Source organism: Hydra vulgaris, chromosome 10 (genome assembly GCF_038396675.1).
Source record: "Hydra vulgaris chromosome 10, alternate assembly HydraT2T_AEP".
In the NCBI taxonomy this organism is placed as follows: Eukaryota; Metazoa; Cnidaria; class Hydrozoa; order Anthoathecata; family Hydridae; genus Hydra; species Hydra vulgaris.
The window spans coordinates 9,975,001-10,001,825 of NC_088929.1; the positions used below are offsets into that span (position 1 = coordinate 9,975,001).

General features: G+C 29.1%; 1 protein-coding gene across 1 annotated transcript in view; it reads left to right on the forward strand.

Moving 5' to 3' along the window:
- LOC101239476 (uncharacterized) overlaps window positions 1-26,825 on the forward strand; it is a 61,953-nt gene that overhangs the window by 31,545 nt on the left and 3,583 nt on the right. Inside the window, exons 7-9 of the mRNA XM_065807226.1 lie at window positions 9,461-9,518; window positions 18,421-18,545; window positions 18,719-18,799. Coding sequence (XP_065663298.1) covers window positions 9,461-9,518; window positions 18,421-18,545; window positions 18,719-18,799 — 264 coding nt within the window. The remainder of the gene's footprint in view (window positions 1-9,460; window positions 9,519-18,420; window positions 18,546-18,718; window positions 18,800-26,825) is intronic.

Consider the following 26,825-nt stretch of genomic DNA (forward strand, 5'->3'; position numbering starts at 1 on the left):
TGGAAATTCTGTTGTAAGGTCACCTTATACTTTAATTGAAGTGCTTTATTTGATATTATAATTTCTGGCTCTTCTATTTCTATTAATTTTGATTGGTAGCATGAAAGCAAATAAATTTGAAACTTCCTGCATCCCTTTAAATCTGTTGTCTATTTGACATGTAACTACGTCTAAAACTTTACTAAATACATTAGTGTGAAAGATGTGATCTTTATTATCAAAATGATGATCGCTTGATAATTATCAAAATGTTTTTTAACAATTTTTTTTTCTTCCGAGAAAAAATTAGATATCCCATTTGGCCGCCATTTGAATATCGTTGTCTTATGCTGAATAATAATATTTCTGAACTATTTTGAATGTTTGCTTGCAGTTTGCAATGATTTGATCGCAGTTATGAGATCCAAATTTATTGTTTGTAACAATTTTGATGGTAAATTTACTCAAAGTCTTTAAACAAATCTATAAACATATTACTCATAGAAATACAAATTCAAATGCTCATTGTTTTTTGAAGCCTAGACGCTTCTTCACGTTCTTTTTTCTGACTTCTTAAAGATAATTTAGCAAACACTTTCATTTTCACATAGCGAAGCTTGACTACCAAAAGTGAAGTGTACCTTCCAGCCCAGCGAGTTGTATTTAATATTTTAAGTGCTTCTGAGACTCAACAGTAAATTTTGATAATAGGTTTTTACACTATTGCCAGCTAAATGTATAAATACTATGTAGAATTTCAAAAAATGTTGAAGCTTTGTGGCAACTTTTTACAACATCATTTATAACTTGAAGTAATGAGCTGAACAATGGTATGATTGCTTATAATGCTGACTTCTTTTGAATCTTTTTAATTTTCTTTGAAAGGGCTTTAATTCCCAATGTTTTACAGTTATATATATATATATATATATATATATATATATATATATATATATATATATATATATATATATACAAATTGATAGATACATAAGAAAACAAATAGATGAACACATAACTAGAAATATAAAACTTTTAAAAATTATATATATATTAAATTATTTATATATTAAAAAACATTTTCATCAGTTCTTTTTTATTCAAAATTCAATTTGTTTCAATTATTATTTTTTCTTCATTTATATTTTTTCTTATTATCATATTTCAACCTTGAAAAGCAATAAATAAACAACAAAGAATAATTTCTTTGTTGTTTATTTATTGCTTTTTGATTTTTTTTGTGGTCTTTTTATGTTGTCCTTATTTATTTTCTTTTTTTATGTTATTTGAAGAGTTTATGGCTTCAACAAAGTTTGGAACAGTTGGGAGGTTGTGGCTATGTTATTCTCCTTAACTAGATGCGGGATATTCCAAACCTTGTTGGTTATTTTAAAAAATTAAACTTTATTTATTGCTTTTCATGAAGTTTTTAAAATAACCAACAAGGTTTGCAATATACCGCATCTAGTTAAGGAGAATAACATAGCCACAACCTCCCAATTGTTCCAAACTTTGGTTCGGTTTGGTTATAACTAAAGTTCAGGTTTGGTTCGGTTTGGTATCAACACAATTTTTTTAAATTAGTTTTATTAGTAACATTCACAATGATAAAACACAAATAAATTAAAGTAATATTAAGTAGTTAAAGCATTGCAAATTATTTGAAATAATTTGCAAACTACCGTAACTTCAATAGTTTAAAAAAACAAACGCTGTAGTTAAAGTACGCAAAACATAAAAGTAGTAACTTTCTGAACACAAATAGCAGTAGGTCAAGTGGCCTACTGTCAGTCTAGTAATTAGGGCTGCATGTTATGTTTGAGAAGTATCAGCATTTCTAATGATTCTGGGTTCGAGCCCTGCGATTACTCATTGTCACCCCACACACTGAAAAGAATCTTTCACAGGCAGTACTTGTAGCATGAATAGCCAACAATGTTCTAGCAATCAATACCATTGTTGGAAGCTTATGTTCACAGTCATTTTCTTTCCGGAATTGCAATGCATCACACGCTGTCGCAAGCAGTGCCAAATACTTGTCAAATTCATGTCTTGTGTCATTACTTGCAGCTTTAGACAATGAAGTGGCAGCTGTTTTAAAGTTTGCCGGCAAATCATATGACTCAGGGTCAGTTACACTCTTTTTTAAAGGAGGCAGTTGATCTGAATGACTGTATTCACTATAGCTGTCTATATCTGTACTGGCTGAGTCCTTGTATATCACCTGAGGTGTTAAAGAAGAATTAATTTTGTCTACCATACTACGCATCTCTGAATAAACAAAATTGCGATCTTTTGCATTGACAAAAGGCAAGTATTTGTATGAAGACCAATAAGTGTTGATAGTTTGTGCAAAGGATGAATAATATACTTTTCATTCAAGCTGGACAGAAAAGCTGCCTTCAAATTATGAGTACTGTCACTGTCTAAATCATTGGTCTTACAGACTGACCGTAAACAAATTAGTATTATGTTATGTATTGTGGACTTATGTTATGCATTATGTTATGTATCATCATGTACTGTAGGCTTATTTAATGTATTCATAATTATTAATTATATTTTAGGTTATCAAAATTATATTATGTTATGTATAATTATATACATAATATAATTGTGTGTGTGTGTGTGTGTATATATATATATATATATATATATATATATATATATATATATATATATATATATATATATATATATATATATATATATATATATATATATATATATATATATATATATATATATATATATATATATATATATATATATATATATATATATATATATAAATTATAATTTTACATAATTACACATATGTACATAAGTATGTGATGTATTATGTTATGTATTGTAGGCTTATCGCGGCGTTAGAATTAACTTATTCTATCTCCATTGAGTTATTGATAGTGTTGTGTACTTCAGAATAATGTTTTTCTACTGTATTGAAACCTGAGTTAGAAGTAAAAAAGTTGCAGAGAAAACACTAGTAAATAAAAAAAAAATTATATACCATCTCATTAAGTCTTTATTTTTAAAATTTTTTCAATCAAGGCTTAAAAATGTGGATAAGTATAATTTTAACATCGCTTTATATTTAATAATGAAGCACAAATTACAAATTTTTCACTACTAAAAATCTCATTTTTGTCTGGTTAGGGTAAGGACTGTTTGTTCGGTTGGGTTTTTTCCTAACAATTTCAAAGTTCGGGCTCTGTTCGCTAAGAAGTAAAATTTGGGTTTGGTTCAGTTTGGTCGTAGGTAAGATTCTAGTTCGGTTCAGGTTCGGTGCGTTTCCCATCTCTAATATAAATATAATATAATGTTATGCATAAATGTAATATATAAATCATGCTATTTTTTTCTCTGCTTGACTATTGCTTCATAGGCTAGGTGCAACAATGAACAACAGAGCTGATCTCTTCTTTGCTACACAGCTAGTAAAAGTTCTTGACAATCTTCTTCAAGTTTACTTACAAAATTAGAAAATTTTTTAAACTGGTCAACATAGTACCACATAGGAGCAGAACAGTTTAACCAAAGTTTGTCCTCCATTCTAGTCAGGCTAAGTAAACTAAAGATAAACCAAGAGTTCTCTCCAATTAATGGAGCAAGTCCTGGTGGCTCTTTTTGTTTAAAGTTCAGCTCTTTTATCAAGTTTGACTTCTGATTAGGAACTGGTTTGAAGAGTAATGTTTTTGCAATTTTCTCTCTCTTCACATCAGGAAGGTCAGGGTCTAGGAGAGTAAGTGGAACCAAGGTTTCATCTAAAGTGTCTCTCCATTGACATCATTGTTCTTTCAATTCTATTTTTTATTTATTTCTTTGTATTGCATCATTTTCCAAAGCTTTTACATCCTGGAATGATGCAGCTGAGGGCAATTAGGTTCGCAGAGGAAATCAGACGGAGTAGAAATCGAGATAAATTCTGCTATTGACTTCAACTCTTTCTTTTAGGCACCAGTCAAATCATAGGGTAGCTGTATACTCAATATCTGAATCTTCAAATGGTTTTTGACATGAACCTAGCATGACATACACAGCCTGAATATGGGGAGAAGTGCTTTCTCAGCAGCTTTTTTAACCACTCTTTTGTGCTGTGCAACAATTTGCTGGATGGTTTTCCTTTTTGCTTGCCAAATAGTTGATTGAGACAGTGAAAAATCTACAACATTTCTACCTGAACTGACAACAAAATCTGTACTTGCAGCAAATCTCTAGAGAAAATATTTTCGGAAACTGAAGTCATGGCAATATCTTTGACAAAAATCTTTGGCTAACTGCAGTGTGTCATTACTTGGACCTGGGTGGACAAAATCAAAATAACGATCAGAGTCTATGCTGGTGATAATATCACTGGTTTCTGAGGAATGCTTAAGCTCTGTGGTCAAATCATTTCTGTGAGCAAACTTTTTTTCTTTAGCACTATGTACTTTTTTACTTAGGGTCATTTTATGAATGGATTTTTGATCTCTCAAAAATTTCATATCTGTATGATATGAGTCCTTATTAAGACTAGTCTTCTTTAGAATATCTTTGGATATTTGGTTTAGCAACCCAGAAAGTTTTCTTTCCTTTCTTTTTGAAATCTTGTCTAGCTTTTCCTACTTCTTTTAAGTTCTTACACTGACTTTTTTTTTAATTCTCCCTGCTGTTGATCAGATCAGTGATACGCTTCCTGTAATAATATATGTAAAAGGTTTATTAAGTATTATATTATACTAAATTTTTGTAGTGTATTCTAAGGTAACCTATCCCTTTAATATGAATTAAATATTTTTGGCCTACCTTTTAAATGGGTCAGTGAGTATTGCATCCTTGTATCCTCTGTCTATCCAAGGTTTCTTAATTGCATGTAGAATGCGTTTTTCAGGACAGTTATCAAAACCACTTTGCTGTTTGATGTCCAACCAAAATCACTTTGCTGTTTGATGTCCTATGGTACAAACAATCAGCTTTTTTGTTGGAGTTATTTTGTTACCAGATCTTCTAAACTGAAAATGGAGAATAATGTCTGTATTTGTTGAAAACATTATTTTTGGTGGATTTTCTTTAACATCCTCTTTTTCAAAAAAATATGTTTTAAGTCTTGTCAATCTCGGCATCTTGATTTCTGAAAATTTTAGTCTTAACAGTATACAGTATTTTGATTAAAATAAATAAAACAAAAGATATTCATTCTTTGTTTAAATCACATGTATTTTACATTATTAATTTTGTATATAACCACAGATGGTATACCTGTTATAGATTGTTATGGAAACACCAGATACACATACCCCAGAATACGGAATCTAAAATGGAATTAAAAGGCGAATACGGCAATGTGTCTGTTCATAAAATTAGCAAGGAAACAAATGTGCGGTAGTGGTGTCGTGGTAGAGCGCTCGCTTTATAAGCGAGAGGTTCGGAGTTCGATCCCCACCACTTCCCTGGTAGTACCACGCTCAACTTGTTTCTCCGCGCAGCAGCCTTGTTCGTCAAGGTTCGTGTTTCGGAATTATAGAGTTGAGAGAGGGTTATAACCACAAGTAGCCTCCTCATCTGAAGTGGCCCTATCGGCCTTGGGAAGGTTAATTAAAAAAAAAAAAAAAAAAAAAAAAAAATGAATATTTCAAAATAATTTCTGAAATCAAACTGCTATCATGGTTTCAATATTTATATTGTCTGTTTTTAAAGAAAATAAAGTAACTTTAGATAACATGATTTATAATAAAATTCAAATAATTTTGGGGGCGTCACCCTCCAATGATGAAGGGGGAAAGGGTAAATTTTCAAAAATCAGGTGAGGAGGGGGAAACCAGCAACATGCTCCTTTTTATATAAAGATTAATAATACTTAGTTCTAATATTAATTTTCAGAATTTTGCCTAAATATGAAGAATAAACCAGCATTAGTTATACATAGTAATGCGTCATTTTACGAAAAAAATCCCTTTTTTTTCGACACTTTCTCCAGATCATGTAGAATAAAATCCACCATATTTCTTATTGGTCCTACCTTGCTATCAATAACTAGTCTAAAGTATACCATATAGAAGAAGTTGGCTTTCTGAGTTGATTTTAAAGGTCCCAGCCAGACCGCTGAAGTTTGATATATTGTATAACACAAATTGGACTGGCGGGGACCTCTAAAATTATCTGACATAAAAATTTTTTGGGTTTAAAATTATTTTTATATTGGTGGTCAACCATTCTAGGTAGGACCAACTTTATTTTTAATAATTGGCAAATAATGAATCACTCTAATATATATATATATATATATATATATATATATATATATATATATATATATATATATATATATATTTATATATATATATAGATATATATAAAGCACTCGCTTCATAAGCAAGAGGTTCCGAGTTCGATCCCCACCACGTCCCTGGTAGTATCGCGCTCAACTTGTTTCTCCGCGCAGCGGCATTGTTCGTCAAGGTTCGTGTTTTGGAGCTATAGAGTTTACAGAGGGTTATAACCACTAATAAGTAGCCTCATCATCTGTAGTGGCCTTGTCGGCCTTGAGGAGGTGAATAACAAAATATATATATATATATATTCTCTTTGAAGTACTTCAAAACATTCTTCAGCATTTCGGGGAGCATGTTCGACCTTCTTTCTGTCCAGGTAATCCCAAATATGCTCAATTATATTCAAAACTGGACTCTGGGGAGGCCAGGTCATCAATTCCAGTAATCCTTCCTCTGCCATTTCATTTAAATAATTTTTTGCCACTCAGGAACAATGTTTGGGTCATTGTTCTGCTGCAGAATAAAATTATGACCTATTAGTTTCATTCCGGAAGGTACAGCATAGTGCCTTAGGATATCCACAAAACGTTCCCCGGTGAGTTGCCCCTCTATTTTGATCAAATCACCTATTCCAGATAAAGATAAACAGCCCTAAACTTGTATAGAGCCTCCTCCGTGTTTAATAGTAGGTTTTAAACACTCAGGCTGATAGGCTTTTTCAATTCTTCTTCAAACATATTGACATTCTTTCGTTCCAAAAATTTCGAATTTGAACTTATCGGTGTATAGAACCCGATTAAACATTTCCTGGGCCCAATTTTTTGTTTTGCATATTTAAGTCGTTTTTCTTTATTGCCACACTGTAATAATGGTTTTTGAATTGCAACACACGTCTTAATCCCGATTTAAATTGGGCCGTTGAATAAAAGAAGAGCTGACATTTTTTCCAGTTGCTTTTTTTGTATTTCTTAAAGATAGGGTTTTTAAATATTTATTGTCATCTTTTGTTAGCTTAGAAGGTCTACCACTTTTCTTTCTATCTTCAAGGAAGCCAGTTTCTCTAAATTTTTTAATGATTTCTGCAACAGCAGTCTTCAAATATCCTGTTTTGGACAAAATTTGGCGCTGCAAATAACCTTCTTCATGAAGCACAACAACTTTTTGTCTCTCTATTAAAGATATTTTACCCAATTTACAAAATTATTTAATCTAAAAATGCTAACTAAACATTTAAAAATAAAAACAAATATTTAATTTATCTAAAAAATTGTAAATACGTCTAATTATACAAGTGGTCTAAAACATATTTACAGTCCTGTATATAAAGTCTTGCATGGTCATTTTTAAGTTTTTACCATAAAATGTCAGTTTTAGGTTTTTTAATAAAAATATATAAAAATAATAAAAAATTAGTTATAATTTCTGTATATAAACAATTTTTTTTAGGTACAATGAAAATTTAATAGTTTTTAGAAAAAAACCTGTTTTATATATATATATATATATATATATATATATATATATATATATATATATATATATATATATATATATATATATATATATATATATATATAATATAGCTAGAGTTTTAAAGTAAAGTTTTGACAAACAGCAAAAAAATATTTAAAAAAAAACTTGAAAATCTTTATACAATGTTATAATGTGGATGGTTTTGTTAATAAAAAGATGCATAAAGTAGAAGAAATAATTTTAGAATCCTGAGTATGCTTCTGACATGCTTGGCTATTGCATTTTGTATATAAAAAACATAATCAAGCAATTTCATGTTACTTTAAATTGCTTAAAAATTCATAAAAAAAAGTCTGATTTAAATCAAAAAAGTCTAATTTTTTCCAAAAATTTGTGAATTTTTCTACCCCTGCCTTAGACACCTATAGGTCACCAGTTAAGTTGGCTTTGCTGAATGTCAAACCTAATTCCAGACTAATTTAAATTCGGCTGTTTCTTCTTCAGATCTTAACATTGATGACAGCTATCCTTTGATTTGCTAAGACTCGAATAGTCATGCCCTTGACTTGGGTGTATACTTGCGCATCAATTCACCTATTTGTATAGAAATCTGGTTGAAATACTCTGATCATTTTTTTATGTGCTTCTGCACCTCTTCACTCAATCACATTTCTCTTTGTTTTATTATCATTTTTCTTCTTTACAAGAAAAATGATAATAAAACAAAGAGAAATTTTTGCACTCTTTTACATATTATTTCTAATCAAATTGACCAAGCTCCTTCTTTTTATCCCTTTGCCAATTATGTTGTTATTGGTCACTTTAATGTTCATCGCACTGAATGGCTCTAACACCACTGACCCAGCTGGTACTAAAGCTCATGACTTAAAAGCTCATAACTTCTATATTTCTCATTATCTCAATCTGTATCTCTTACTCAGATAGTGGATTTTGTTACTTGTTTTCCATACATCTCTAATCAAATCTTCACTCCTTGATTTATGTCTTATCTCTTGATTTATGTCTTATCTCTTGTTTTGTGTCTTATCTCTTGATTATGTCTTATCTCTGACTTGTGTTCAGTTTCTCCTTTAGGTGGTTCTGACCATGTAATGACCTCTATAAATCTTTTATCTTGTACTTCTTCTTTGGACTCATCCTATCATTGCACTATTTACTTCTACTCTTCTCTCTATTATTAGCTAAGTCTTTGTGTCTCTAATCAACAAGTTTCTAATAGCTTACACCTAGCTTGCTATCTGCTGTAACTGAAGAATTTTCGTGTGGATTTGGTGAAGGTGGTAAGGCAAGAGATATTGCTCTTGACATATTAAAAGCTTTCATGCAGTTGCTTCATGGAAATTTAACATTCTGGTCTTCTCGATAAGCTTGTTTCATATGGTGTATTTGGGAAAACTTAAATTATAAGAAAGTAGAAAATCAAATCAAGATATATTTTTTTTTTTACCTAATTTCCTACTCCTAATATTTGACCTTGTTGTAAATAAATATAAAGTTAGATTATTATAGAAAATTGATATATTGATTGTTATAGAAAAAAAAAGAAAAGAGTTAGGTTATGGAAAGAAAAGAATATTTTACTTAATCATTATATTAAATTATTTCTGTTTAATTGTTTTTTTATTTTTCTTAGAAAAATATATTCAAATATATAATTTAATTATTTAAAGCTTGAAATTGCTTTAAAAATTTCAAATGTAAAATTTCTTTAAAAACATCTAATTTACATTTAGTTACAATGTGCTTGCTTCAGAGAGGCAGGTTGAGTTTATTCGCAGTCAAGATGACTTGGTAAAAAATTTTTGTTATGTTTTCTTTTAGCTTCTTACATTTTTATAATTTTGTGTCCATTTTATAACACGCAAATGAAGTTTGCTGACTATTTGTTGGCATCATTTATTTAATGACATCATAGGTTAGATTTTTTTCTGATTGAAACCCTCGCTTCAATTTAATATTGGTTTTTACAAATTTTGCTAAAATTACTGAGTTCTCTACTAAAGTTAATTGAAAAGATTAAATTACTTAAATTACAGGTTTTAGTGAATGTTAAGGAAACATTAATTAAAATTGTAATATTAATTATAATTGTAATATTTATTATAAAAATTTATGGTATTGTATATTTAAATTTTTATTTTAAAACAAACAATACACATAAAAATTTGGTTTAAAAAATGCTCCAAAAAAATTTTGCACTGGTTTATTTTTTATACGAACACAACTTTATTATTTATTTATTTAATAGTTTATTTTTTATATGAACACAAAATTAGTGTCATCTGGCAAATTTGTAGCAAAAAGACTTGACAATGATCAAATTTAAAGATTGAGTATTTAAAGATAGAGGATCAAATTTTTAGCATTAAGTGGCTAAACTGTTGTGAAAAATCTTAATTTTGAAAACCACGGGAACCATGGTAAGAAAAAGAAAGATATGGTGATGGGATCGAGCCTCAACCTTAGCAGCAAGAGGTCCTGCAAAGTTTGCAAAATGTTTTTAACTCAAAGTGTTTTTAACCCAAAGTGTTTTTAATCTAAATAGTCAAATAAGAGATTTATAGAAGTAGTGAATGGAATCAGGAGTAAAAAAATGGCAAGCGCAATAAAAGGAAGCAAACTTAACAAATGCTAATCTTGCAATAGTTATATATATGGCTACCATGAGAATTGCTATCTGTGACATCCATGAGCAGTGACGTATCCAGAAATTTTTTGGGCATACCGGTCTAAATATTCTGTCGTTTGGAGGACCCTTTTTTTTTCAGAAGACGAACTTAAAAATATATATAATATACCTCCCCCTAGTAGTTAACGTTTTTCGAAAAAAAATTATAAATAATTAACCAAAATAGTCATTAATGTTACATAGACGGCTTTAACGCCAACCACAACTCGCCATTAATTTTTATTAATATGCTTTATTTGCTAACTAATATAAAGAATAAAATCAAATTTATTTGCTTATAGTTTCTTCCATGAGTACACTTTATTGCAGGTACTCGTGAGAGAAGCGTTATAACTATAACATTCAATAAATATATTTATATGCTTCTTTTAAATAGACTAAAAAGATTTATCACATAGCATATTTATTGCACAGCAAGGTCATTAATTCATTCAAAAGTTAATAACTTTTTTCTGTTGTTCTTCTCCAACTTTTTAAATCAAGTTTTTAGGCGTGAATAGTATTACGTTTTAAAAACTTTTATTTATTTTATTATTTAAAATATTTTTAATGCAATTTACTATTATTTAAAATAAGAAAGAAGAAAGCTTATAGAGTTTAATCGCATTGTAAATTATAGTTCTAAAAATGTTTAGCGGCGGAGAAGCGCACTAAGCGCATTTTAAAACAAGTTAATTTTATACTTAAGAATATAAATCCTAAGCATTTCATATTTTAATCCAATCAAAACGTGCATTTTACATTTTAATCCAATTGTAATCTATTCCGTATTTTATCCACGTGAATTTAAATTAAGCATTTTGATTGGCTTAAAATACATAAATAATCTGTTTTAAAAGTTGTTTCTAAATGACATTAATAACAATTTTGTAGTTATCATCACAAATTTTGTCATTACAAAACAGCAAGACAAAAAGTAATAAAGAATTGTTTTATTTTAATATTTCCATGATAAACTTGGTGCTAATATAAAATTATTTTAAATTGAGTTTGGGCAGAAATTTGGGGGCTCATACCGGTATACTGGTATTAAAATCGGCCTGGACATGTTGCTAATGAGAGGTCAGTAGTAAATGATAATCTGAGAAGATGTAAAGGATTCAGGAAAAGTAATGCCATTCATCAAAATATAGGAATATCAACAATATTGGGATAAAGTACATTAGCCACTGCAAATTGTCACAGAAAATAGATCAGATTCAAGATAGGTTGCCTCTTTTAAGCCATTAAAAAGTTTCCCCATAATTCTGGACATTAGTTCAGAGTGCTATCTATCGGAGACAACTTTAATACTGCAGTTATAAAGGAATTGTTTAACAGTTTAACTATAAAATTATTACCAGACACATCAAGCACATGAATCAAGCATAACAATAAAACCATAGTACCAGACTTAATTAAAAGTCTTTGATATATTAAGAACATTGTTTTTGCCTCACTGCTCCGACCTAATGCATGATTGAACATTTGTTTTTGAACTATTGGCTGAAAGATAAAGAGTATGGGCTTGGTCAGTTTTATCAGAAATAACATCTAAAAAAATGCAGTCTTGAGAAAATGAAGAAAAATGAAAAAGGTGATTGTGTGAAGAAATGCATATAGAAGAATGGTCAGATTATTTAAACCTGATTTCTCAAAAACTAGATAAGTTAATGCGTAAGTATATGCCCAGTAGGGTGGGTCGTACTTTTAAAATTTTGGATATGGGAGCGCGCGCAACATTTTTTTTATGTATTAGGGTATTAGAAGAGACGTGAATAATTTTTTTTTTCTTAAAAAGTTCATCTAGTGTGGGCGCAGGGCGTTTGAAAAATGTCAGTTTTACAAAAATCTTATTATATTGGCATTTTTCGGCCTTTTTTATATTAGCCAAAGGAAAGGCAATTATTAAAAACAATAAGACATAATATAGACATAAAAAATTATATATATATTCGGTGCTACTTTTCTTAATGCTATACAAACACGATAGACGTAAGAAAAGTTGGCTACCATTATGGATTTTACAAAAAATATCTACTTATAAATTTTAGAAATAAGAACGCACGTAAAATTTTTTTTATGTGTTAGGATATTAGAAAAGACGTGAATAATTTTTTTTTTTTCCTAAAAAGTTCATTTATTGTAGGCGCAGGGCGTTTAAAAAATGACAGTTTTACGAAAAACTTTAAAAAAAATTAGTATACAAAACTTGTTGTTATTTTCAATGTGCGTAATGCTACTAGTATAAAATGAGGTGAATCATGAAACATAGTCATCAAACTTTGTGGGCTTTGGACTTATATCCTCCCTTCCATTATTATTAAAAACCATTAAAATTATTTAAATACAGGAAATGGTGTAGGATTTTTTATTTTTATAAAGTTCCAATTGCTTATTTGTAGGATAATTACTAAGATAATAGTTTCCTGACGATTTGCGGTTTAAACGAGTTTTATTTATTTATGATCACTTTGGCATCCTAAACATTGTAATTAAAATGTAATTAACAAATTTATAACATATTTATAAAGGTCGTTTTTTTACCTACTACAAAAAGTACCAATATTTCTTAACAAACATAACATCAATTTCATTGCTATAAATGGCTAAATCTACTCGAGCTCAAACAATGTTAAAATGCCCTAAATTGTATGAGCTATTGGGTAATGGACTCGAACTTTGTTTATCAGAGCTGCCTACGCTGAGAGATAGTTTACGGTATGGAATTTTGTTGCGTGATAGATCAGTTACACATTTGAATACAAGATGTATGTGTATACAAATATTTATTAAAATAAAAAGTATTTGGATGTCAGCAAATTCTACAATCCCGTTGGTCTCAGAAAAATACGCAGTCGATAAACTTGTCCTTGAATGGAAGATTGCAAAAGACATAATAAAACTGAGAACTACAAAAAAAAGAAATATGTATACGGACAAGCTTGATAAGTTATTTGACTTGACGAAATGTAAGTGCAACATCTTTAGCTGTAATGAAAATGGATGCAATGGTTGTCTTTTTAAAGCTCATGTAACTTGCATATGTCCAAAAGTAGCAAAGATACCTTTGCAAGAACTATTTTTCCTACAAGCTCAAAGAAATAAAATTGGTAACAAAAGTTCTTTACAAATAGGATTAGTTGATATACCAGAGACACATCGGTTAACAAGATATTTAGGTTGAAAAGAATCAGACTCTAAAATACCTGGAACACTTAGTGAGGATGCAAGTAAATGCTAAAATACTAAAAATATTTTTGTCAATTTTTGTTTAAACTGTGAATTAAAAAGTTGAGTATAAATTGATTATAATTTTTTTTCATTAAAATTGTTTAACATAATTTATTTTCTCCTTTAGCAGTAGAATTTCAAACAACAGACGATTCGGACATTGGCAACAAAAATGCAGATAATACAGAAAAAGTTGACTTCAGTTTGAAAAAAAATTACTTAGATATTACCAGGGTTTCTCAAGCAGCTATTAGGTATGGGTATCTAACAGAGCTGCAGCAGCCATAGCTACTGCTACTTTAGCTTCTGCAAAAGATGCAAATTTTTTAAAGAAAAATACTGATATTTTCGTTGATCACAACAAAATAAAACGAAGTAAGACTAAGTTAATGAAAGAAATCCGAGGTAGAGCTGAAAAAGTAGCGATGAATGATAATATTCAATGTATATTTTTTGATGGACGAAAAGATTTGACTAAGTACATGAGAGAAGAAGAAGATGGAAAATTACACCCATCGGAAAAAAAAGAAGAACATTATTCAGTTTGTTCTGAACCTGGAGGAAAATACCAATTTCATTTCACTAACATAATTCTAAAGAAAGAGTAGAGACTGCAGCTGAGCAAATAGCTGATAATATTTACAAATGGATTGTGAATCATGATGTCGGAGACTATTTAGTTGCCATTGGTGCAGACTCAACAAATTTAAACACTGGTTGGAAAGTAGGTGTTATCCATTTCCTTGAACATAAATTGGATAAAAAATTAATGTGGATAATTTGTGCTCTTCATACAAATGAACTACCTCTCCGACATCTAATGATTCAGCTTGATGGAAAAACTACGTCTAAAAATAATTTTTCTGGTTCTATTGGAAAACTTATAGGTAAGGCAACTAGCTTCAAAGTCAAAGATAGCATAGTAAAAATTGAATTTCCTAATGCAATAATAGAACATGACTCTGAAGTTGTAAAGTCGCTATCAGATGATCAAAAGTATCTTTATAAAATTACCCATGCAATTAACGCTGGGGTTTTTCCGGAAAATCTTAAAAGTAAAGAAATTGGTCCACACTCGCATGCAAGATGGTTGAATTTTGCAAATAGAATATGTTTACTTTGGTGCTCCGAAATCATACTTTCAGTTGAAGAAACATATAATCTGCAACTTCTGGTGGAGTTTATTGTTGGTGTTTATGCGCCACTTTGGTTTGAAATCAAAGTAAAGTGGAAGTGGACTGAAGGGCCTAATCATATACTCAAGCAGTTAAAACTTCTTTGTCATCAAAGACTTAAAGTTAAAGACATTGTAATGCCCTACGTTTTATCTTCTTCATGGAATGCTCATAGTGAAAATGTTCTTCAAACGTTGTTATGTAGTCTAGAAAAAACAGAAAGACAATTTGCAGTTGAAACAATTTTAAAATTAAGAGGAGATTTAAAATACGGAAACACTAGTGTAAGAAAAAGAAAACATCATATACATAATGAAAATGCTGAATCACTTTTTGATCTAATTGATTGGAGCTTGGATGTACACGAACCTTTACTTACATGTTTATTGTCAAAGGATGAACTTTTAAAATACAATGATATTCCGATGTATGTACCTTGCTTTCCTGTTCATGGGCAAGCTATTGAACGATGTGTCCAAGAAGTCACACAAGCTTCTCAATCGGTATTTGGAAAAGATAGAAGAGATGGATTCATAAGAGCAACATTAGCACATCGAGAAATCATGCCCGTTAACCAATCAAAAAAAGATCTATTTAAATTAATTTAAGCAATATTAATTTTTTGATGTTTTGCTTTGATTATTTATGATCACAGTAAATAAGTTGAACTTTAAATATATTGTATCTTTTAGATGATATTTTATATATTTTATTTATGACTTTATGAAGAGTAGCACCCCAAATTATGTTTTATTTTAATGTCTATATTATACCTGGTTGTTTTTTGATGATTGCATCGCCATAGGCTTAAATAAAAGGACAGAAAAGTGCTAATTTGATGCATTTTTAGTAAAACTATCGTTTTTTAAATGCCCTGCGCCCACAATAGATGAACTTTTTAGGAAAAAAAAAATTATTCACGTCTTTTCTAATATTCTAATACACAAAAAAAATATCACGCACGCTCTCATTTTTAAAATTTATAAGTAGAATTTTTTTGTAAAATCCATAATGGTAGCCAACTTTTCTTACATCTATCGTGTTTGTATAGCATTAAAAAAGTAGCACCGAATATATATATATTTTTTTATGTCTATATTATGTCTGATTGTTTTTTAATAATTGCCTTTCCTTTGGCTAATATAAAAAAGGCCGAAAAATGCCAATATGATAAGATTTTTGTAAAACTGACATTTTTTAAACGGCCTGCGTCCACACTAGATGAACTTTTTAAGAAAAAAAAAATTATTCACGTCTCTTCTAATACCCTAATACATAAAAAAAATGTTGCGCGCGCTCCCATATCCAAAATTTTAAAAGTACAACCCACCCTAATGCCCAGGCCAAGGATGCCGCTATTTAGAGTCTTTGGATAATAGCCATCAAGCCTGAAGACAAAACAGCCAAATTCAAATAAGTCTCACAAAGAGCAAATAAGTCTGTTGAATTTTGCAAAAGGTAAGATTCAACTGGTGGAAAGTTCTTTAAAGCCCACACATGTTTGTGAACAATAGATTGAAACAGGTGGTGATGATGGTTTTTTATGCTTAATGTTTTAAAATACTTTGATCATGAGAGAAATTGACTCAATCATAGAAAGAGTATGGTACCTCAAGCAATGAGCTATACAGTTGGCCTTACACCTCAGCCAACATAATCACTCTGCTTACCCCTAAAGTCTTTGTCTAGGAGGCCTTTTACAAGACAATAGCTGTATTCATTTAACATCTGACCATTATGAGTATTTTTTATTGAGACACTATTTCTAGCCTTTACTCAACCAAGAACCCTATGGCAAGGATATTAAAGTCAGTTTATTTCTTCTAGACTTTGCCTAGAAAAGCAAATCCTACAAGTCAGCAAGACATAGGACAGGTAGTACTAGATTACATGTTAGCAGGTGCAGGGTGGTCGTGATGATCCTGAACTTGACCTGACCTCGGTTATTAATATTAAAACCCAATGAGAACTATTAATAAATGCAGTAATTAGTAATCACATTGGAGATAAAAAAAAAAGAGGCTAAACTGTTGTTTTTTATTAATTTTCAATTCAAAATTGAAATCAACTGGTTAACCAAATTTAATTCAAAATTGAAAACAACTGGTTAACCATTTTCAATTCAAAATTCAAAAGAACTGGTTAACCATTTTATCTATAAAAATGTTTGTGTTTTAATAGCTTCCTTAACTCTATGCTCCTTAACTCTTCCTTAACTCCTTAACTCTAAATAAAAGAAATATGTTTACACACATTTCTTTTGTTTGGGTATTACGGTGTTCTTAGATGTCCAAGCCTTGTTTTAAAGCATAAACTAGCGTGCCATTTACATACTATTTAATGTAAGCAATAAGCCATTTCACGTAAGCCACTTTTTATCATTTTTTAATATTTAAACAAGTCTAAAGATAAAAGATAAAAGAAGTAATTAACGTTATAAAAACCACTTATGTTTGAATGACAATTGCGTAAAAAAGTTTGCATAAAAATTACGCTTGATATTTGCGATAATTTCCAAAATTTGTAAATAGTATTTATAAATTTTTGCATTTGTAAATAATTTGTAAATATTACATTTAATGTAATAAGTTAAGAAAAACAAAGAAATTTTTTTTTTTATTATTCTAACTTTTCCATCAAAAATGTTTAGCAAAAGAAAAAGAAAAACATGTTATACGATGCTGAAAAAAAGAAATCATAAAAGAAACATTAGAAAAACTTTTATTTATTATTTTGCAATAGCAAGAATATATATTTAGACTTTTTTTTTCCTCATAACAAACAATAAAAAAATAATTACCAATTTTTTAAAAAAAATAAAGAAACAAAACACAATTTTTTATAATAGTTACATCTGCTTTATATTATTAACAGATTGCGCAATATCAAAAAAGTGAAAACAGAAATTTCCTCATAATTTAGAAAAAGTTTCTCATATAAGTTATTTAAATTTAAAAAGTTTAGATTTTTTTGATTCTTGGATTTTCATCCTCCTTTTCTATTTTTTACCAAAAATTATATTCCTTGTTAACATGTTATAACTTGTAACACTGCATCAAAAATATCCATAAAGTGTACATTTAACTTTTTTATCATAAGACAAGTGCAAGCGCTATGGTAAATATTTAATTAAGTAATTTTTTTGTAAATGATCATCAATATATTTTAACTAATTTTAAATATATTTTAACTAATTTTAGATACTTTTTTATATATTATATTCAGTTAAAAATAGTTTTATTGCAATTTAAAAAAAGGGCTCATAATTTTTTGGCGCTTTATTATGCAGTCGATAAAGCTTTTGTGGGTCTTTTTCCTTTTACAGGGCGAAAGCCCTGGCCAAAGGGAGAAGGTTGTATATTTTAAAGTATATACTTTATTACAAAGTAATATATATCGGATATTTAAATATTTCATATGTTATACAATTAATTTATTTTCTTACATTTATATAAGGCGTAAAATCATATATATTTTGTTTATGTTACTATTTAAAATACTCACTTTATAAAAATATCAACATTTATAAGCAAACAATTTCCAAACTTTAAAAACATTTTATTTTTTGATGATAATACATTTTTTGTTCACTCATAAGTAAATCTTTTTTTCTCAGTGTAAAGATTTAATATGTGTTGTCAAAGCATGGATCAATCAAGTAGATTGGATAGATATGGCTAGTCGCCCAAGTTCATATTTAGTGTCATTAATCATTGTTTCAGCTTATGAAAGAGTGAAAAGGTAAGTTTTATTAAGTCATCCCAGTTTATCTAAAACACGTCCACTGTGTATAATTTAATAGTAATCTAAATAAAAATTTAAAAATTTCTCGTAATGGTTTTTTTTTTTTTTTTAATAATTTTTTTGCTTATGCAGGATTAACAAACACTGATAAAACTATTTGTTGTTTTAAGGTTAAATATTATGAACACACCATCATTTGACAAAGAAGTGCTTTTAGAATTTGGGAGGTTATCATCAGACAAAAATTTGTTGTAAGTGTAAACAATCTTTTAACATAAAGACACCATTATGTCAAAATCTATCATTTGTTTCTCATTTTAAGTTATGATATGAGTGGTTATATTGGTTTTATCCCTAAAACAATGTTATATTGTTTCAAAACAATGAAGTATTATTAGCAAACTATGTGGTATTATTACAAAATAATGTAATATTATTTATTCAAGCGCATTTTTGTGAGAGTTTTAGTACATGGCGTCATCGATTTTTTTGTTCATTTAAAAGACCAATTATGTAAAACAAACAAAAAAATAAATGGTGTCATGTACTAAAACATTAAGATGGGAGAGAATTTAAAAGCATTGGAGTGCAGGAGAAAAAAGCAAGATAAATTAAAGTTTTTAGAGCATGAAAGGACAGATACAGTAAAAGGATGACTTTACTGAATGACGAGTTGAGCAAGAATAAGTTACAGTATAATATACCATATTTTATTGTTCAAATACTAATTTCTCAATTATATTGGAAACAATAACCATTGAAATATTGTATGGTATGGTTGTTTTTTTTTAATAAAATAATAGTTCTAGTAATTATAATAATATTTTTATTTCCAAGCAAGGAATTACTAATCATTTCTTTGGTTTAAAGGAGTACAGTATATTAAATAGAATAGTAGTTCTATTTGCTTCTTTTGATTATTTTTTAAAATGTTTTTAGACTGTCTTTTACATCTGTATTTGATCATTTGAGCTTAATGTATTTTTTTAAATACATTAAACTTTTAAAAATAAATTTATAAAGTAGTATGTTTTATAGTTTGTGATGTAATGATCAATGTTTTATAGTTTGTGATGTAATGATCAATATTTTATAGATTGTGATGTAATGATCTATGTTTTGTAGTTTGCGATGTAATTATCTCAATGACATGTATGATACTCTCCCATGTGAGTTGTTAATGACCCAAACATATTTTTATTACTCAGTAACTTAACTAAAAGCCTAAAATATTATTATCTTATCCGTGTAAAGCCAAATCTCAGAGAATTACCTGAAGCACAGTCAATTAAATCTCAAGACAAAATCTATTGATAAAAAAACTGACAAAAACTGACAAATCTATTGATAGAAAAGTAAGGAAAAAAGAGGTAGAAATAAACTTTTAATTACTAAAGATAATAATTGCAAGCTACTAGATTGTAGCAGGGAGATATGAGATATGGTATGTAAGAGAGCAAGTTTGCGCAAAGTGAAGTACTTTTGCAGGTACCAGGTTATTAATTATTCTACTGTAAAAAAGAAATTTGTTAAAGAAAAAAGTAGCGCAGAAATTGATAGTGAAAATCAATTCTTTGCGAGTAGTTGTTAAAACAGTATGTTGCACATAAGTCATCTGAGGATACTTATCCTTACATTAGAGGTTTAATATTTATTAATTTTTATCTTGTAAATTTTTTCAATGTTTACTGTGTGATCAAATTGAACTTTTTATTTCTCGCATTCACATTGAGAGGAGTTAAATGACAAAAAATATCTAATCTTCTCAAAGAATTTTTTTACTCAAGTGTTGAAGACATAAAACCGAAGATGTGCTATGAAACTAGTAGCATTTTTCAAAATTTATAAATTCTCCAATCACAACTATTGTTTTTCAAAATTCTCCAATCACAACTATTGTTTTTCAAAATTCTCCAATCACAACTATTGTTTTTCAAAATTCTCCAATCACAACTATTGTTTTTCAAAATTCTCTAATCACAACTATTGTTTTTCAAAATTCTCCAATCACAACTATTGTTTTTCAAAATTCTCCAATCACAACTATTGTTTTTCAAAATTCTCTAATCACAACTATTGTTTTTCAAAATTCTCCAATCACAACTATTGTTTTTCAAAATTCTCCAATCACAACTATTGTTTTTCAAAATTCTCCAATCACAACTATTGTTTTTCAAAATTCTCATATCACAACTATTGTTTTTCAAAATTCTCCAATCACAAATATTGTTTTTCAAAATTCTCCAATCACAACTATTGTTTTGTGTGGTAATAAATTAGTTATGTGCAGATGGTAAACATTAAATCTTGTGTACAATAATGAATTTCATCAGACCTTGTGTACAATAATAAACTCATCGTAAGAGGAATTTTTATGAAGAATTATTTGACTCACAGGATATTATTTTACAAAATCAAATATTTTGTGCATTAAGATGTCTTTTTGACATTTTCTTTTGAATACAATAAATCAAAATAAACTCTGAATCTATTAAAAAGTTAATTCAATATCAACAATATTAGTGAAATTTATTTATTTTAAAAAGTTGTCTTTTTAATTTTTTGATTAGATGCTTGTTACAAACACAATAATACACTGTAAGTAACTCACAATAACATGTTGTAAGTAACACACAATAACATGCTGTAACACACAATAACATGCTGTAAGTAATACACAATAACATGTTATAAGTAGCACACATAAACATGCTGTAAGTCACACACAATAACATGTTGTAACACAATAACATGTTGTAAGTAACACACAATAACATGTTGTAAGTAACACACAATAACATATTGAGAGTAGCGCAGAATACCATGTTGTAAGTAACGCACAATAATGCCCTGTAAGACTTCCAAGGAGATGTGTGCAGTTTTTTGTTTTGTATGTCCATGCATAAGTTTTTTATTTTAGACAACTTGGTCAAGGCTGTTTGTAAGTTTCATATTAAGTGTTTCGATACTTTGCGGGAAAAACTTTTCAAAAACAGAAGTTTCAAAAACAAAGAAAGCGAAACTAACAAAATTAGAAATTAAAATAAGTTCAAATAGAAGAAAATAAAAATTAATTAATAATTTGTGTACTGTTTTTATTTTTGTTTTTTAGGGTGGTTGATATTAATTTTAGTATTTCATAAGATTTTTTTTTGCAATACATATACTTGTTACATTAAGACTAATCATTCCAAACCAGACTCGAAAACCAGTTATTTTAGTGCAACACATACAGCCATGGAAGCCTCAGGAAAGAAAGGAGAAAAGATTATATTAAAGTAAGTATTGAAGCACTTAATATAATAAAACTTGCATTTGACCTGACCATGTTGTCTAAAATAAAAAACTTATGAGTGGGCATATGAAACGAAAAACCGCATGTGTCTCCTGGGAAGGCTTGCCCTGTAAGTAACACACAAAAAAACACTATAAGCAAATGCTTGTCTTGGACCAGAACCCAATCGAATGGGAGAATATTGAGAGAAAAACTAACAAGCCAACTAATCAACAAGTTTTATTAGAGTTGATTAAATGCACTTAGTAGGAAATACCAATTAATATTTTAAATGCTAGAATTATGTGCAGCTTTTATACATTATGTAACAGAATGTGACACTGTATAATTATGGCTTCAGTATGTACATCTACCATCTTATAGCCTGCTGACGCAAAGGAGTGAGGCAATATTGACTGAGGACTTGGAATGGGGCAGCAATCTTTTCTTTTATTATTCATTATTTTTTTCTTCTTTTCTGAAAAAGCTGTATGCTATAAAAATAAGCAAAACTACTAAGCATTTGTTGATCTATATACTCTGTAATAGATGTATGTACATTAAGGTTATGACTTTGGCTCAAAAGCAATGGAAACGGGTTTATTCTGATTAATTCTTAAAAACGTCACACAGCATAAAATATTTAAAATGGTATATAAGTAGCATTTGCAGACAGTAGCATTATGACTTTGTGAAGCCTAGAATTTTCTTGAACCTTATGGAGCTTTCTTGAATTTTCTTGAACTGTTCTGGATGTTTCTAGAAATCTCTAAAACTTTCTAGAATTTTCTTCTAGAAGTGTATGGAAATCAGCTTTAGACTATATAAGCTGCCTGATTGACACCAAATGGCAGTCCAATAATATAGAAGTACAATAGCACTTATATTTATTAATGTTTCCTTTCAGAATTATATTCAAGTATTATCATGAATCATAATGTCCTAGAAGAAAAGTTCATCCACTACTGAAAGAAGCAAGACAATCTAAAAGAAGATCAATTATGAGTTACATAAGAAAAGGAGAACTGTTCCACAAGAAGAACAATCACTTGAAAATAACGACAGGATATACCACTCAAAATCCAAGTTGTTAGACAATGTCTGTTCTTGGTAGAATCCATCTAAGGGAGACTAGAACGAGAAAAATTGAGTAAGAAATAAAAAGTTTATGGCAAACAAAATTAAATTTTCCACAATTTTTTTTGACTGTAAAACTTGAATTGATTATCAATTCAAGTTGTACAGTCAAAACTGGATCAAGTTTTGAAGAGTTACAGTAAATGTGCAAAACAAAGAAAGTATAATCAATTGAATGAAGTTTTTGACATCACAAAAAAAGATGGTGAATGCCTCTGCAGTGAGAACAAAAAGCTGTATCATCTTCAGATTGAGAGCAAAGAACAGGTCAGATATACAACTAGGAAGGCTTATAGTTCAAAAACTATCCATTCATCCAAAAGAAGAAAAATATTCTTAAATCTTACTTCAACAGAATATCAAGAGTCTGAAGATTCTGAAGAATACTCCACAAGCAGATACTGTTGGTAAAGGTGTAACAGCTATCCTCGATGAATACAATTTATGGAAAAGTATAAAGATGATGTAATGTTAACACTGGAAAAAGATATGGGATTGTCAGTCAGTTACAAAGATGCTTTACTGAGAAAAACCACAATTCATTGGTTGTCAACATCACTGAGTCCTTTGCGTATTAATGGATAAAGAAGTAGGAGGAAACAACAGTTGCCCAATATTGAATATCTATTTATCCTGGAACTTGTTAAGTACTAAGAACAGCTCAGGAAGAATTTCAAGAATGTTAAAGAAGTGATTACTGAAAAAGCAGAATGGCGTGATAATAGTTTCTATTTCCTGAATTAAATAATGCAAGATGGATTTCCTGAGTAATACTAGCTCTTTTGGCATTTACTCTTCTACCAGAGAGAAGAGACTTACTGCTTAACATTTGAAGATTCATCTCTTACAGATAGGTGGACTATCGGTTTACTGACCAAATGTACAATACAGATGATTATCAGAAGCTATGTAGTAGCTTGCACAGTCACAAAAAAGCGTTAAGTTCACTGAGAAAATTTTAGAATTAGAAATCATCAAGACTAGAAATTGGCAGAACAAATTAGTGTGCAGAATGAGCAATCAAGTTTCTTTTTTTGACATCTGTAAAAAGAATGAGAACCTCTAACTTAGATTTATTTATTTAATTTATTTTAAAAACTTGATTTCAAGTTGATTTTTACAAGATAGTTTTAGTTAACATTAAAACTAATTTAAATCAACACATTTAACTTTATAGACAGTACACACACACATAAAAATGTCATTAAAAAATCACAATTACTTCATTTGAAAAAAATTTTAAAAAAATGAATATTTACAATTGTTTCAATTTAAAAAAGTATATATATATATATTTATAATAATACAATCTTAACTAAAGATATGTCAGTATAAAATAAAACAAAATTTTAAAAACGACAAATTTTGCAAATGCAATTATTACCATACCAATTCCTTATATGTTTTTTGAACACCTCAAGACTTTTTCCGGACATGGTCTCATTATTTAGAGTATTCCAGAGCAAGGTGGGTCTATATAATGTACAGCATAAATCATTATATATGGAGCCTTTAAGAGGTAGAATGAGTTTTTTACTACAACCGAGTTTATACGTAAGATTTTTTTTAGTTAAATGGTTTTTCATAAATATTGGATTTAGACAATTAATAGATTTAAAAGTTTTGATCATAAGAAATCTCAATTTTCTTAGATGGATTCTTAGACTATTAACAAAATTTAATAATTCATCCACGGACAAATCAAATCTTTTATAGACTATACTTAGAGCTTTTTTATGAGTTCTATTTATTTGTTTGTCTTTTTTTTTTTAACAAAACATCCAAATTAGAGGACAATAAGAAAAGTTAGACAAAATAAATGCATTAAACAGCAAAACAGATTTATCACGGGATAAAAAATTTCTTATGCGTGAAAGAGCAAAACATTTACCATTAGCTTTACTGCATAACTGTTTAATGTGTTCTCCAAACTTTAGATCTTTATCAATTGTTATACCAAGTAGTTTTACCTTATCAGAGGCATAAATCATTATATTACCTATTTTTAGCGATAGATTTTTTGTGTTTTTTAAGCTAATTAAAAGAATTTGGAACTTATCTGGGTTAGCAACCATCGAGTTTAACATAAACCAATTGATGGTATTGGTTGCTTCTTTTTGCAAACGAAAAATAACCTTCTCAAAGCTAAAATCACAAGCATAAATAGTGTTATCATCAGCAAAACTACAAAGTTCCGTATCTTTAATAAATAAAAATAAATTATTTATAAAAATATTGAACAAAATAGGTCCAAGGATTGATCCTTGAGGCACTCCAAATAATATATCCACCCAATTTGAGGCAGAAAAATCTACTTTTACCCTCTGTTTACGGCCACAAACATAGGATAGCAAAAGATTAAGACTTTCTTTTGAAAAACCATAAGTGTTTGATTTAGCAATTAGTAAGTCATGCGGGATATAGTCGTACGCTTTTGAGAGGTCTAATAATATTGATCCAACAACACCTCCATTATTAATACAATCATGCCACTTATTAAGTAACAAAAAAAGGGCATGCTAAATACTATAACCTCTTCGGAAACCACACAAAAGTTTATCAAATCTAGGTTCAATAAATATCAAGATTTGTTCATATAAAATAGTTTCAAAAACTTTAGAAAGGGCTGGTAAAATACTAATTGGGCGGTAATTCGACTTATCAGTTGGGTCATTCTTCTTAAAACATGGTTTAACATGAGCCATTTTTAGAAAAGACGGGAATTTACCATCATGGATACGATTGTTTATGCAATCTGTAAGACTATCTCTAAAGTGAACAGTATAAGATTTTAACATAAAAGTTGGTATATCACCACTAGTCTTTTTCTTATTATTCATAGACCCTATAATTTTTGTAATATCATCAGGTGTGATTTGACGGAACTGGAAACTATGTGTACACGTACTAAATTTTTTCTTTATGCTCATTATACTGGATGATCAATATACTTTTTGATAGCTGCATCAACTGGGTCTATAGAGCCAAAGAATAAAGACAAATGTATGGAGTCTGTACTACCAGATGGCACTGCAACGTTCATGAAATAGTTATTAAAAATATTAGTCAATAAAGAGTTGTCAGAGATGATGTTACCATTTTCAATTAAAGTGATACATTCGTTAGAGTTACCTGATTTATCTGAAAGGTAAGGTTTAGTTAACTTCCAGAGAGATGTATCTGAAATCAAGAGAGTTTACAGTTTACAGTTTAATTTTACTATCCTATTTCTTTGTTTTTTGTACATTAGTGCGGAAATATCAGATTTATCACTAAGGAGTTTTTTATATAATGTTGAGCAGAGCATGAAACGTATTTAACGAGTTAAACATATCGTGGTAAGTTGAGCTTTTGCATTATCGAATCGATGAATTGGTGTAGATAAGATTATTGAACAAGTTAGGTTCGATTTTAAAATAAAGGAAACAAGATCTTTTAGTTTTTCCAAGGCAGTTTCAGGCGAATCGTTTATACAATTAGTTGTTCCAATATGCAGGATAATTTTAGCTGGTTCTTTTTTTAAGTGAGGAATTAGATTAGAATGCATGTCTTCTATGGAAGCACCACGGAAGACTCTAACTTTAACTTTTCCTAACTTATGCATTTTTTTTTCATTAATTCCCATTAAGACAGAGTCTCCACATATTAAGGTTGTTCCTGCTGACCATTTATAATCATTAGTTTGGTAATCATAAGGATAATCTGTATCAGCATTGCTTACTTGTTTTTTATTGTTATCATAAGGATAAGCTCTAACAACATTGCTTACTTGTTTTTCATGAATTTTTTTTTTTTTTTACATTTTTTTTTACATTTTTTTTACATTTTTTTTACATTTTTTTTTTTTGTTCTTTTTTTGCAATAGC